This window comes from Oryzias latipes, chromosome 15 (assembly GCF_053564925.1).
Source record: "Oryzias latipes strain Hd-rR chromosome 15, Olatipes_Hd-rR_3.1".
Lineage (NCBI taxonomy): Eukaryota > Metazoa > Chordata > Actinopteri > Beloniformes > Adrianichthyidae > Oryzias > Oryzias latipes.
The window spans coordinates 4,816,062-4,831,015 of record NC_136251.1 but is presented as its reverse complement, the minus strand read 5'-3'; the positions used below and the strand labels follow the sequence as shown (position 1 = coordinate 4,831,015).

Below are 14,954 nucleotides of genomic sequence, written 5' to 3'. Positions count from 1 at the left end.
TGAAGACCCAACCTTCACTCCACACATTTGGAAAAATACATTTATTCACAGAACTGACAGAAGGCTGGATAGAGAGGTAACATACTGACAACAGCGCCTCTAGAGGAGGAGCACAGGAACTGCAGGACAGTAGAGGTTAGCAGGAAGACACCTGGAAATCAGGTGGTTCCACATTTCTATGTACAGGTGAATTCTGCAGCAGGCAAAGGAAGGGTGACCAGGAGGAACCAGAGCAACGGCAGGAGGATGGTGACGGCTTCTCATTCGGCCAAACAAGTCCGAGTTTTCCAGTAAATTTGGTTTGAGGTTTTTCTACATTCTCATTTTTTGTGGGAGCCAAAACAAAAACATTTGATGATGAATGGATGATGCCCAAAGTGGTAGAATGGTGACTGTTCCAGCTCGTTCTATTTGTTTCCAACAGTCAACGGGTTTCTTGGTGTTCAGGAGGAACCTGCTTCCACCAGAGTCCAACAAAAAGTCCCTTCAGCTGCAGACTGAAGGATGATGATGGTCTCATCATCATCCTCCTCGTGCGAAAACAAAGGCAGGTGAACGCCGGAGAGAAACTCCAGTGGATTCATTTCATGATACAGTCGCCTGCCTACAGTTACGTGTGTGTTTGCTCATGGGTACATTCCACACGCTAAGCTTGAATCCAGCTGAAGCCTTAGTGTTGGCAAACAAAGTGTGGGGGTTCAAGCCTGCAAATAAAGATTATAAAACATTTATTCTTTATATAAAACTCTGAATACACGCTCTGCATCAATCTTTAAAATACAGTGAGGTTACAATAATGACAGAGCAGGACGGGTGTGTGTGTGGGGGTGTGTGTATGTGTGTGTGTGTGTGTGTGCACGCTGAATGCAAACATGCTCCACTCAGTCGTCCTCCATCACTGAGATGGTGCAGCTTTGGCGTCAGGGCGCCTCACGCCAACATGCCTGCCAGGACAGAGGTGGTTGGGGGTGGGGCTGGGAAGCTCCGCCTCCTCAGCATCAGTTCATCCTCTTCAGGCCTCCTCCTGCTCGGGGAAGTTGAGGATCTTGCGGTGGGCTTGCCTCAGGTACTGCTGCTGTTTGAAGTACACCTTAAATGCCCCTTTGATGGCCACAAAGGCGATGCCGCCCTGCAGGAAAAACACGTCAGTGCACGCATCAAAGCGTGCAAAGCCCCCCCCCCCACAGCAGACAGACGGGTGACGCCACCCGCCCTGACAGAAAGACAAACACAGCCGTTCCCGCTGCTTCCTGTTGGGTTGCAGCACGTCTACGATGCAGCTTTGTGCTTCTGGAAACACGGATCTCGTCACAACTCCAAAGGTTGATGTGATCACAGATTTAAAGATCATTTCAAATCTGTTTTAATTTGGTTAAAAACCAGATCAGAAATCTGACCAAATGTTTTTCATTTTAACATCAAGACTTCAAGTCTGATCCGGTTCAGATGACCCAACACATGTGCCCCGACATCAACATCTGTTCAGAAACCCAACCCAACCAGCCTCAAAGACAGATCTGCTCCGTCAACAGAACTTCTAGAACCTGAGGATGATGGTCCTCAAACCACATTTGCTAGTTAGAAGCTCTGTCCAGCTCTGAGCTCCACCCTGAGAGCAGCCCAGAGGCAGCAGAGGCTCACCAACGGGATTCTGGGACTGGTTCTGACGGCGAGGACTCGGCTGCTACCCACCAGGATGGTCCTCTGCAGGTTGGAGTTGACGCTGCTGAACATGAGCTTCCCCACGATGGTGGCGATGGTGGGGAAGACCAGAGCGCCGCACAGGATCCGTGTGGCTGAGACGTGGTCGGCCAGCGGGCTGGCCTCTGCGGGGATGCGAGGAACCGGGCAGCCGATCCCTGCAGGTCAAACGTTTGTCATGGGTCATGCTCACGAGATGGCAAAGGTGTGAACACACAGAAGACCAATGAGGACGATGCACACGCCAGCAGGAGTCAACAGTTTCCAAAATATAAAGCCCATCAACCCTTCAGCTGAACTGAAATGCTGGCGCTTTCTCTGGACGGTTTGGGACCATGTGTCTGTGATGGTGGCTCTGGCTGTCACAAAGCGACAGCTAAATAAGGTTCTTTGAGATCCCAGAGTTGTCCAAACTTAGTCAGAGAGCCACAAACAGCCGATCTCCTCATTTCAACATCTGCCTCTAAGATCATCAGAGGAGCATGAACCAGCAGCAGATGATGACGTCTCAGAATTTAGAGTCCGGTCTGCTTTTGTTGGCTTCTGCAGTGACATTTAGATTAGTTGTGTTGGCAGCCTTGGTCTTCCTTCCTAAATCTACCAATTGGCTGAAGGTGAACCACAGTGATGGTCAGGTTTTTTTCTGAGCACTTCAAACAAGCATAAATAATATGACTCACTTTTATTTAACCACAAAGAGCAAAACAGTGTAAAAGAACCAAAATGTCAGGTTTTATGGCTAAAGCTGTTATATTCTGTAGAAATGTGTTTTTGTCAAGAGCTGTGGAGGTGTGGGATTTTTGATCACCGTGGTGATGAAGCAGCACCCATGAGCCAACCTCTGGCGGGCGACACAGGAATCGCAGAAAAGCAAATTATTAGCAAAGATGAATGTATTTATTATAGTTCAAATCATGCACCATATGCAGAACTTTAAAAAAATAAATAAAAAAGAGGGACGTGTGGTGGTCATCTCATCACCGCGGTGATGCGGTTATCACCACACCCCCTAGCTTTTGTTAAAAGTAAAACAAACCAGTAAGAAAAGAGAGTTTCCCTGTAAATTACCCCAAAGGAATGATAAATATCTAGATTGTATTCATCTAGGGAGAAACTTTGCTTTATCAGCATGAAGTTAGCTAAATCTTCAATGTGTGGTGGAACATGACTGGAGATGGAGACATACACATCCCAGTAAAAACGCCTCTGTTCTGACATTTGTAGCATCATAGTTATATTTTCTAATTGTTGTGAGTGCAGACCGTGATTCGTCATCATTTGACGTGTGGGTCAGAGCAGTCGGCTCATTTCAAGCAGGTTAAAGACCCAATCCAAAGGAAATGGTGTTTTACCATCTCCTTTAAAACGCCAAAACATACACGGCCTTCTCCTGAGTGTTTCTTTATTGAAATCATGATGAATCAGGAGCTAACAAAAAAAATAATTCCCTTTAAAAAAGCTCTCCTTTGTGTCGCAGCGACTAAAAGGGGCGGACCAAAGTATCCAAGCTCCGCCCCTTTCTGATCATCCACCTGCAGACACACAGATCCATGACGGCCTTTGTTTTCCTGGTCTGAGCTGGAATCTGGATCAGAACTGGAGGATGGATGGAGCTGACATCGCTCATCATTTCTGTTGCACTAATAATGTTAGTTTGGGGGTGTGAGGGGGAATTGGCTAACATGAGCTAGTGTAAACAAAGGCATGATGGGAAATGAACACAGGCTTGCCCTACGCCCACAACTCAGATACATGTCTGAGGAACTGTTGCTCTGCACAAACACCGTAATATCCGGACTATAGAGCGCACCTGTCTATAAGCCGCATGTGCCCACATTGAAACATGTGATGTAGAATGAGGATGTGTATGTGCTGAAACCAGGAGCCGTGTGTAAGAAAGAGGGGAGAGCGCATGCAGTGGAGGGAGGGGAGGGCACGTTCACAGCAAGAGGGAGGCTCTCGCTCACTCTTGCTCTGCTCCTTCCTCCTACACACACAGCGCACTGACACACACACACACACAGTCATTCTACAACACCTATAGAGTTAGTTCATTAGTTAGATAGTTAATAGTTACTGTTATTTGTTAAGAATAGTGTGTTGTAATTATTAATTGTACCAGTTTTCATTTGCGACACAGCTGCCGGGGGATTTTGTGTTTGGGGGGGTTAAACCGTGACACCGCAACTCCTGCTGCTTCATCGCCGTGGTGATCAAAAATCCCACACCGTCACAGCTCTATTCCAAACAGTGCCTGTGACGCGGCAGTAACATGGTAGTAACAGCACCAACAGGGCTGGTTAAAGAAACATTCCGGTAGAAGTCACTGAAAGCAGCAGTAACTTTTAGGCACACGCCTCCTGTGCACTGAAACCATGGAAGTCTTCCTCCTCAGTGTGGGATTGGAATAGCGTCAGATATTCTCCGCCACTCTCTCTCAGTGTCTCCTTTGTTGTCGCTGTCACTCAGTTTGTCAGTCTCATCCTGAGGTAAATTCTCTCCTGAGCTTGCCCGTCCTCTCCGTCACGCAGCAGACCGGCTTTTCCAAACCCGTTGGTGACGGTGGATTTTTTCACACTGCTTTAACGATTGCTTTGAACTTGAAAGCTGCATCATATGCATTTCTTCTTGCACTTTCCATGATGAGGGTCCGTTCGTGCTATTCATTCACAAAGCAGGAATTTACATTAAACTTGCGTCTTTCTCAACACATTTACCGTATTCCCCCTCTCTCACTCTTACCCTTTCTGCTCGAGCGCCCATAGCGTCCGTTAGAAAAATGCACAAATTAGCCGCATCATTGAATAAACTGCAGGGTTGAAAGCGTGTGACAAAAGTAGTGTCTTATAATCCAGAAATTACGGAATGTCCTAGAGAACGACAGGTTTGCTGGTTTGGGTTGATAATTAAAGACTGCTGGAAACAGATCAAAAGAGGATCAGAGCAGGACTTTACGATGTGTGAAGCAACAGGAACGCACAAACTCCTCTCAGTAGTTAAACCTGCTCCCCATCATCAGATTGAGAACTTCCAACATGTGCAACCACCCATTTCTATGACCACATACATGAAGGAATCCATCACATCAAGTCCATGTTTAGAAGACTCCGCACACAGAGGGAGCACCCACCTGGAAAGATGCTGTTGAGGATCTGAAGCTTGTTGGAGTACTTCCTCCACAGCCGCAGGACGTAATCCTCCCAGCGGATCATCTTGCCAAGGATCAGCATGACGGGGATGGTGGGAAGGCCAATGAGCAGGAACAGGGGGTCCGCTCGCTCCATGACGTCCAGGCCCTCCTTATGGCCTACCACCTGCACAGAGGAAGGTTCACTGCAGAGGTCAAAGGTGAACAGTCCAACAGCGTCTGACGGACACATCCATCAGCAGTACCTGCATGACGGTGACGGCTCCGTAAGTCACAGCTGTCCAGTAGATGGAGCCCACCATGATGCCGGCTGCAGCAAAGGGGCCGGCCTTGGAGATGAGGCGGTCCGCCAGGTCCAGCACGTAAACCACGGGGCCTGAGGGAGGAAACGCAAACATCCCAGTCAGAGCTCCGTGCACGCTGCCTTCCTTTCCTCTTACGGAGCAAAACTCAGTGGCTGTAAGGAACTCCTTCAACACACGATCTGTGTCTGTGCAACAGGGATGTCAGGGTGAGTGAGGCCTGCAGCAGACCTGCTGCTGCCAGAGACACAAAACACAGAGGCGTGCTGAGAATCAGCTGATCCGAGCCTCAGGGATCAAATTATGTTTTTCCTTTGTTTCTGTGGATCAGGGTGTAAGCAGACGTGGACAACACTTCCCCTGAAGACGGTCACGCCGGCCTTTGAAAACTCAGAATGCAGTCTTTTACCACAGACATTATGTGTTCTGACAAAAACAAAATGAAACCACACAAAACGATAAACTAAAGAATAATCTTCAGCAAAAACAAAAACACATGCTGTGTGTTACACACCAACACTGCAGCATGCTGCTGTGTGTTACACACCAACACTGCAGCATGCTGCTGTGTGTTACACACCAACACTGCAGCATGATGCTGTGTTACACACCAGCACTGCAGCATGCTGCTGCGTGTTACACACCAAAGCTGCAGCATGATGCTGTGTGTTACACACCAGCACTGCAGCATGCTGCTGTGTGTTACACACCAACACTGCAGCATGCTGCTGTGTGTTACACACCAACACTGCAGCCACACCGTCACACTTCAGGAGCTTCCAGAGGCAGGTCTGGGGTTCCCGAAGGGCTCCAGCTTCTGTTTAGGAACATTTTAACACTAAATCATAGAAAGTCTTTGTCTTCAGACTCTAGCTTCAAATTTTCCCCAAAAAAAGTTTAAAAATAGAAGCGAAAAGTTCAAGTTAGTTGTGTTAAAAACAAATATTATGAAGTGAAACTACAGAGCCTTCCTTCCTTCTTACACCAAGCTGTGATGTTAGCCGTGGCCAGAGTCCTCAGGAGCAGATCAGACTTCAGGTCATCTTCAGGAAACGACTGGCTTTAACGTTTTCTCCAACTGCTGGGGATGTTTCTCAGCTTCAGCCCCACCACACCGACGCACAGCTTTATTCACATCCAGGACCCCCCTGTTCCTTAGTCACTAAGACTACGGAATTCATTTCAGCTAATGGCACCACGCTCCATGATTAACACCATCAAACAGGACAAACTGCAGCGTCCCAGTCTGGGCACTAACCCTGGCCCTCCTCTTACTACTTGTTTAGCCCCTTTGGGCTGGGAGTGAGGAAGCAGCAGCAGGGAGGACAGGCGTCCTCAGACAGCGTTGCAGCGGCTGGCAGCAGCACAGCAGCAGCACAGCAGCAGGTGCAGCAGCCAGGAGAAGCTCAACAGGCCTGCTGCTGTGCTGCTGCTGAAGGCCTGAAGAGCTCCTCCGGCTTTGTGTGCCATCTCACCCAGAAGCAGGAACGCCTCTGAACCAGTTTCAGCAATGCCCACCACTTCACTAAAGTGATGGGAATTGAGAATGACAGGAAAACCCCAGCTTTCCACAGATCTGCTTTCAGCTGCATCAGGTTTCTAATGTAGGCCTCCAAATCCCCCCAGCAGCGTTCTGCCAGAGAAGAAACCCACAGAAAAGTTAGAAAGCAGAGAAGAGGGGGGGCTGAGACAGATGGAGGAGAGAGGGAATGAAAGGGCTATTACTATTAGACTGTTAATGCCTGATGAAAAAGGATTTCCTGGAACGCTGAACTAAAACAGTAAAATATTTCAGCTGAAGAGTAAAATGATGAGTTTTCTTTCCTGTCCAGAGTCTGCTCTGCCTAAAGCTGAACCTTGTTGTTCATGATATCACCTCTCTGTTAGTATTCAGTGACTGAACCACAGAGGAACAGCTGGATTTTTGTGAATGAAAAGAGGGAAGCGTTCCTGTCTTTCACTGCCATCTGGGCTCCTTTGATGAGCTGCAGGCTCCTCCCCTTCCTCTCTACCAGCCTTCATCCCAGCGCGCATCCCTCATCACTTCTGCCTGAAACTCCTGAGAGATGAACAAACGGAGCGTTTCCCATTTTCTGCAGTGCTTTCACTTCCTGTCCTGATCCTTTGGACGAGGTTTGTCTGCTTAGCTGAATGTTAATCCTATCCAAACACCTCAGGTTGTGTTTCAGCCTGGATGCTCGAAAATATTCCAAATGGACTAAAGAGAACCGGCTGAACTCAAGGATGAATCTGAAAACAACTATCCGGTTTAGTTAGCTCATCTCTGTGAGCGACTGACACCCGGAGGATCCCAGCAGTTTTCCACATGCTTCCCTAAAGTCTGGTCCCAGGACCTCCAGGCTTTGACTGGGCTTAGGGTCGCCTGCCTGTAACATACATGTACAACACTTTCAAAGATCAGAAACATTTTCTACATAAACCATTTCTCTGAAATATTGTGGACAAATGTGTCTAAATCTGTGACAGTGAACATAATGCATCCAACCTAACATCATGATGCTGATCAGACAGCCTGATTATTGCACATTACTGCTCACTTTCACAGATTTAGACACATTTGTCAGCAATATCTGAGAGAAATGGTCACTTTGTAGAAAAGGTTTCAGACGGTTGAAGTCATCTCATGACAGACGAGAGTAAAAAAAAAAATGTTGCCTTTCTATTTGTCTTCAGGGTATTCAGACACATGCAGGGTAAATCCTGCAATCTGAGTTGCAAGCGTTAATCATCAATCTAAAAGGTCCTGCAGAAATAGAGACACAACATTAACCACATATTCAGTTCAATTTGGAAAAGACTGAAACCATCACTGCATGAAGTGCTGATGCATCCCAAACTGGAATCCATTTTGGTCCTTCACTGTGAACGTTGTGGTTGTTTATTTGGACGTCAACAATTTGGCGATAACGCGTTTAACCACTGGGCATCATTGGGTCAAGGGTCATCGTCACGATGATCTTCATTTTGGTTTGCAGTTGCGTGACAGTTATGGGGGCCTGACACGTCTTATTGGAAAAAGGTCTGAGGCCTCCAGCAATCGTTTCTGCTGACTTAGGAAGGTTTTCAACCAACTCCAGTTGAGGAAACGCGTTGCAACTTTGGAGGAACTTCAAACTAGCATTCTGAGGTACTTTGGAAACATTCAGAAAGGCCAATCCTAATTTGTCCCCAGCTGTCACTACCCAATCAGACAACTCTTCTTACAATGATTCCCATTTGGGGAGACAAACTTTTAACCAATCATGATTCTGGAAATTCTTTACAAACTAGTGATTCACTACCTGTTTATTTAGTTTGGTAAAGCTGAGGAAAGAGGAAACCGAAAACCGTCCAATGACACAAGCAAAAGGCTGAACACCGACAGGTCAGCTTCTGGAGGTCAGCTGTCCTCATAAGGTCCACAGGTTCAAGACTGTCTGAAATGTGGCATACCTAGTTTGGGAAAGACAATGAGGTATTCTGCGTTGCACTGGGGGCATGCCACGCGCGCCGTGCTGTTGCCCCTCTGCTTCTCGTCCACCCAGCGCTGCAGGCAGGCCTGGTGAACCCACTTTGTGGAGCCGCGGCATCGGCACGGTCGCACCCACTCTGCCGCGCGATCGTCTTCATCCGTGGCGAAGCACACCCAGCAGCTCCTGAGACGAACGCACAACCGCAGAGGACATTCAGGGGAAGACGCTCAGACAGTTGACATCCGGCACAAAAAGCTTCATGCCTTCAAATTAAGGTGCTGTGAAACAATCTGGGCTTAAAAAACTCTAAAGAACTGCACATAGGTTGAATATATTCCCACAAAGCCTTGCTTGCATTTTCACCAACAGTAGAGAAGACGTAAAAATAGCCGCAGGCTTTTCCAGAGAGTCTAATGATTATTTTTCACACCATGTTGTTATAGAGGTGTTAAACTGTCAGAGGACAGATTGGAAAAAGAAAAGCGTTGAGCTAAACTGCTGGATATGCAGGACTTGGATTATTTAAAGCAATAAAAGGGAGTATTGTATATGTCTTCTACTGAAGAACGGCAGACAGAACCAGGCTCCCTCCACTTCATGAGCTCTCAGCTGGCCAAACCGCTCTGATGTGGTTTAGATGCTACATTTACTAACAGAAACCATTATCCATTCAAAACAGCAGAAATTAAGTGTTTCATAAATTATTCTGGCTGTTAATCTTAGCTGACAGAGTCTGAAAGTGGAACATAAGGCCAAAAAAAAAGATATGGACTCATTGATATGTCTATCTGAATCTCTATCTATCCATGTAACAAAAGCAGAAATCAGCTGCTGGCATGACTTTTTATGGACTTTTTCCAAAAAGAGTTCAATATCTACATGTTCAAAATGTTGTTCTCCCAATAAGCCATAGTTTATTCTATATTTACCCTTGTGAGGGCTCATGTCTTTTTGGTCTTAACTACACATTATCAATATGGTTCTGCTGCCCGTTCTTGAAGAAGAAGGGACATGTGCAGGGTCATGGACACTGCAAAGCAAAGAGAGTCAGAAAGAATTCTGTGGATGTTTCCAGATGAGATTTGCAGCCACGGCAAGAAAGGAAGAAATGAAGTTCATCTGCATCAAGACAGAGTATTTGAGGGTAAATGAGAGGAACTGCAGTGGAGCGGTTAGGTACCGTTAGAGGAAACAGAGGTGCAGAAGATGGAGGACTTTAAGTTCTAAGGATCAACGGTCCAGAACAACAGAGAGTGTTGGAAAGAGGGGAAGAGGCTTGTCCAAGCAGGTTGGAACAGTGGAACACTGTCATCCATTTTCAAAGCGTTCTCAGTTGTCTTCCCTTTCTGATTATGCTGTTTATAACCAAAACCTTTGTTTTCCAGGACATAGTTTCTGCAGAACAGCAGGATATTCACCTCTGAGTTGTGGGCGGGGCTGTTGGCTTGGAGTAGGTCTGCTGACACTTGTTTCCAATTATCCTATTATTATCCCTTTGTTTACGCTCTCCTGCTAGCTTACAGCCCCTCACACCAAGCTAACATTAGCGGTGCAACAACATGTCCATCAAAATCAGATCTGTCCATCCGTACAGTTCTGATCCAGATTCCAGGTCAGACCAGGAAAACAAAGACGTTCATGGATCTGTCTGTCTGCAGGTGGATGATCAGAATGGAGCAGGAAGACTGTAGCTTCTTCGTCGCTACTATACGCTTTTTTCAACAGCAGTTTTTCCTCTGCTTCTGATTCATACAGATTCAAATAAAGAAATACTCAGAACTGAAATTTGAAGCTTAAATTTCTTTCTGCATGTCCTCCATTGTCAGAAAAATGAAACAAGTTTAAGAAAAGATTCTAATTGGAGCAGGTCTTTCAACCAACTTTTATTTAAACTAGTTTTATTTTTATTTATTTAAACTAGTTTTAGCAGATTATGAGCTCATATAGAGGCTGCAGAAAACTAAATGGATTATCTTAAAGAAAAAACAACACAAAGTGGGTCATTGTTCAAATATTAAGGATTCTAAAGTCATTGGAATTTCAAACTACATTGTGACTGTATGTGTAATGGTCATATTTAGACATTTTAATCATTTATATTAGGCCTGCACAATACAGCGCAAATTTATCGTTATCGCAATATCCAGCTCTGCAATAGGCATATCGCAAAAGACTGCGAATATCCCAATAAATCGTAAACCCAAAATGTGTTAAAACAATCTTATGGCAGCTTGAAGCATTTAACGCATCAAATAAATCCCTTTATGCTTTGACCAATCAGATGGACGCCTTCCCATTGTTTACCAATCAGATGGAGGCCTATTATGTTAGATGTTTGTCACCTATGTCAATGAGGGTCATTTGGAGTGTAATTTTAAACTGTTTCTAATGAAATGGGAATGATGTTTTTGGCATTTTTCTATTTTTTTTATATACCGCAAATTATATCGTTATCGCAATATTAATTACTAATATTGTATATCACGTGTTTTCCTCATATCGTGCAGCCCTAATTTATATATATGAATATATAAAATGAATTCTGAACAAGGGAACCTTCAAACGAGTAACTTATATGTCTATACTGTAAATATGTAAATACAGTAATGTTTGTGTCCAACGCTCACTTTATGACAGATACATGAAATAAAGCAGCTTTTTTCTAAACTTTAAAAGTAAAAAGCAAAAGCATTTTCATGAGCACCAGCAGACGAGTCAAATCTATTTAAAAATAACTTAGGTCAATGGGTCAGTGGTCCAACATTAATGGACACATGACAAAATCCAGCAGTGCTTTAAAAAGGTTCCTTTGCAAAAAGATCTTGACAATTCATAGAGAAAAGGGAGACTTTTCAGCAATAAGGAATGTGGTGAACCGTTGTGTAAGTTAGAGTTCAGACTGGATCAAATGTCTCCCTCACACATTTGTGAAACACTGCATTGCAGTGGCAGCTGGTAGCCAGCCCAGATAAGAGCCGTCTGTTTGCCACCGATAGTCTGGGTACACAACTGTGTACGTGGCGTACACCTCACTACTATCAGCTTCCTGTACACAAAGGGGAGCTCTGCCCCACACCTGCAATACGCAGCTGAGGCACATGCATTTTCTTTTAATGCTTAAAAGATTATTTCAAAGCTCAATATTGACAGAATGTGCAACCAGAAATGACTTGTATAAGCCTTTATCAGATTCTGTCAGTGCTGTGGGCCTCGGGGTCCTGTCTGTGCACAGAAATGCTTGGGGAGCGTCATCGGTGTGTGGTTAGACGTAGGTGCTACATGACATTCAACTCACTCTACATCATGGCACGGCTGGTTATCTAGTTTGAAGAGCGCTTTCAGGCCCCAACTGATTTACATCAATACTATTGACTATCAAAAGAAGAATTTCTATTCAATAAATTGATATCCAAGTCCCTAACTTTTTGACACCATTGACCGCCCAGTGGCCTTTAAGTCAGGTCAAAAAAACGATGCAACCAAGATTAAGAAAATAAGAACCTAGAATACCTACAGCCTTACAAAGAGTTCTGGTGTTCACTGGGTCACTAAAAGAGGGATTTGATGGAAAGACTGCTTCGTGAAATGGGGCGGCAGTGGCTCAGGCAGTAGCTCCAGTGCGGCTCCACTGGAGTATAAATGTGCATGAACGTCCTGGTGATGGTCAGAGGGACCGTAGGTGTGAACTGGCAGCCTGTTCACATTGTGCGCTGAGGAGCTGTCACTTTAACCCAATGCATCATGGGAGATGTAGTGTGAAACTGCCGCCGAGGGCAGAGAGACTCGCATCTCTGAGCTTCATGGTTTTGTTCACTTGTTCCACGGTCTGACACCGGATTCTGTGGAAAGCTACACCGCTAAAGACGAGCTTTAGCTGGTATTTTTGTTAGAACTGAGAGACTTTATGAACAGAATCTGAAGAAGGAAGTGAAGAATTTAACCACTTCTGATTGGTCAGACTGATGACGTGTGATTAAGCCTCCAAGAATGATTGGTGGAGACAGTTAAAGGGGCGGGACTTTTCATAAAACAGAGCTGCAGCGGCTAAATCGCGGTACCGTCATTCTTATCAAAATGTCTTTTATAGAATCAAATGAACACAAAGAAAAAGTATTTTACGATCTTTCATATTCCTAACTACTCAGTGTTTTATCAGGACCTGTTTGGATGAACACAGAGCTGAAATCCTGGAGATGGGAAATGTTTTTAGATCAGTGAATGAGGACAATCTCCCACGGCACACTAGTGGGCCATGCCACACCGGTTGAAAAACAACACAAATGGACCGGGCATTTCCAGATGTCACGCTGTTAACACAGGTTCTTGGGGCAGACGCCCACTAACCTCTCTTAGTAGAGCAGCTTGTGTCCTCAGGTACACCTGGGGGCAACAGCCGCTCTTTGCTAATGACACAGCTAATTTGACAAACGTTTAAAGACCCAGTCTGATGAAAATGTCATTTTTAACATGTTCTTGTGGTATTTTTCTGATAAGCTTAAAAACGCATTTCTGAGGTTTTCTTTATTTAAATCATTATAAATCAGGAGCAGACAAAAATATGCAGTTGGAAAAGGAGCTTGTTTGTGATGTAGAGAATCTGCTGGGCAGGATTTAAGCTTCCTGCTCTGCTCCATTCTGATCATCCACCTGCAGACAAATAGATTCATGAAGGTCTTTGTTTTCCTGGTCTTAGCTGGAATCTGGATCAGAACTGGACGCCTGGATAGATCTGACATTGCTCGTCATTTCTGCTGCACTGCTGATGTTAGGTTGGGGTTGTAATGCTGGTGAACGCTAGCGGGGGAGGGTGTAAATAGAGAGCTCAGATATTGGGTGACGGGAAGGGGAGCGGCTTGCTCCACGCCAAAAGTCGTGCTCACTCTGAGGCAAATTACTGATGAACTCCTGCTGCTCTGCAGAAACTATGTCCTATAAAAACAACACAGGTTTGATCATTTTGGCTAAAAACTGGAAAATCCTAATTCAAAAGGTCATTGGGAAGACTTTTACAATAAATCAAAAGATCCTCATAGGGACTCACAAATATGCATAAACTTACAAACAATGAATCACTTCAGAACTGAAAGCATTTTCCTCCTGAACAAGTACCAAAACTCAATTATCATGTTTTAATACTATAGTAGTACTGTATAATGTTTGGTTAATGAGAGAGGTCTTTATTTGGATTCTGTTAAGTGTTTATACAGTACGAGACACAGAAATGTGCGTTCATAGCAATGAGCTATTATTTCAGATAGCATCAGTATACATACGCGGGGGGGGGGGGGGGGGGCAGCGTGTTGTTGCTGGAACTCACCTGTCCAGGTTCTGCTGCGCGACCACTGCAGCCTCTTCCGCCATTGTAGTGGGGATGTGGGGTCGAAATTCTCCCTATTGCTGTCAATATTTAACTGCAGTAAACATACATTTACTCGAAATCCAGCCCCTGATGACTCGGTTAGCTAGCTTGGTTAGCCGCACGGGCTCGTGCGTTGGTTTCCCGCGTCAGCCGCAGTCCAACAACAATATTATCTACGGCCTAATAGTCATGTCTATCCGAATAGCAACGATCTACGGACTATGTGCTATTCCGGGTAGAAATCCTTTTTAAACCTGTTACGGCCTCGTTTGCGTGACCGTTTGACTCCATTGACTGGCCGTCTCTGAGGTAACGTAAGGTACCGTGTGTCTGACGTCATCAACATAAGCCCAAAACGGAAGTTAGCTGGAAAATTTTAAAAATAAAGACATAAGTTTGTTTACTACGATTTTTAGCAAACATATTAGTTTAAAAATATTTATGTTTACATTTTTAGAGGTTTTCTGCTATATACGCCAGGATATGAAGACAAAAATAAGAATTCTTTCAATAATTGCGTCCGGATCTCCGTTACGCAAGAACGGAGACCACATAATTCCTACCTGACGTTTTTTCACAAGAAATTTCACGTCTTATTTCATAAATTAATTCAGACTTTAAATACAAGCCTTACACCAATTTTAAAACATTAAATACCTTTTTGAATAACTGGTGCTGTCATTACAAGTCCCGTTCAACTACAAGTCCCATCAGCCACCTCGGTATTATCCATGCGCTGCAGTCAATCAGCTGTTGAGGCAACTGCTGACTACTTCGGCACCACCAGGGCAGCTCGTTTGTGAAATCCAAAGCCCGACGAGGCGTGGAGAAGTAGCTTTATTCACAGTCTCAGAAAGGTGAACGATAAAGGTAATGGCAGTTTAACGGAGGGGCGACGTCACCGCGCGTGCATGCTGTTCTGACGTTTACAGGACATATCAAAGAGGGATTTCACGGCAACATCGTGTCAT

At 45.0% G+C, this 14,954-nt stretch overlaps 2 protein-coding genes across 5 annotated transcripts in view; one reads left to right on the top strand and one right to left on the bottom strand.

Annotated features, from left to right (window-relative positions):
• Positions 1-26: 26 nt before the first annotated feature.
• marchf5 (membrane-associated ring finger (C3HC4) 5) lies at positions 27-14,864 on the bottom strand. The gene is made up of 6 exons (XM_004076884.4): positions 13,942-14,864; positions 8,605-8,807; positions 5,095-5,225; positions 4,832-5,015; positions 1,693-1,859; positions 27-1,129 (listed from the first exon to the last, which is right to left on the bottom strand). The coding sequence occupies exons 1-6, from the start codon at positions 13,983-13,985 to the stop codon at positions 1,013-1,015; spliced, it is 846 nt and encodes a 281-aa protein (XP_004076932.1). The 5' UTR covers positions 13,986-14,864; the 3' UTR covers positions 27-1,012.
• cpeb3 (cytoplasmic polyadenylation element binding protein 3) overlaps positions 14,715-14,954 on the top strand; it is a 40,520-nt gene continuing 40,280 nt past the window's right edge. For all 4 annotated transcript variants that reach the window (XM_078932207.1, XM_078932206.1, XM_078932205.1 and 1 more), the window contains exon 1: positions 14,715-14,853. The gene's annotated coding sequence lies outside the window, so the exon portion shown is untranslated. The remainder of the gene's footprint in view (positions 14,854-14,954) is intronic.

Excerpts from the sequence above, each read along its gene's own strand:
- marchf5 (XM_004076884.4), bottom strand. The coding sequence starts at position 13,985 with ATGGCGGAAGAGGCTGCAGTGGTCGCGCAGCAGAACCTGGACAG. Across the intron at positions 5,016-5,094 it reads GAGCCGTCACCGTCATGCAG|GTGGTAGGCCATAAGGAGGG; the intron begins GTACTGCTGATG and ends TCCTCTGTGCAG. Across the intron at positions 1,860-4,831 it reads CCTCAACAGCATCTTTCCAG|GGATCGGCTGCCCGGTTCCT; the intron begins GTGGGTGCTCCC and ends TTTGACCTGCAG.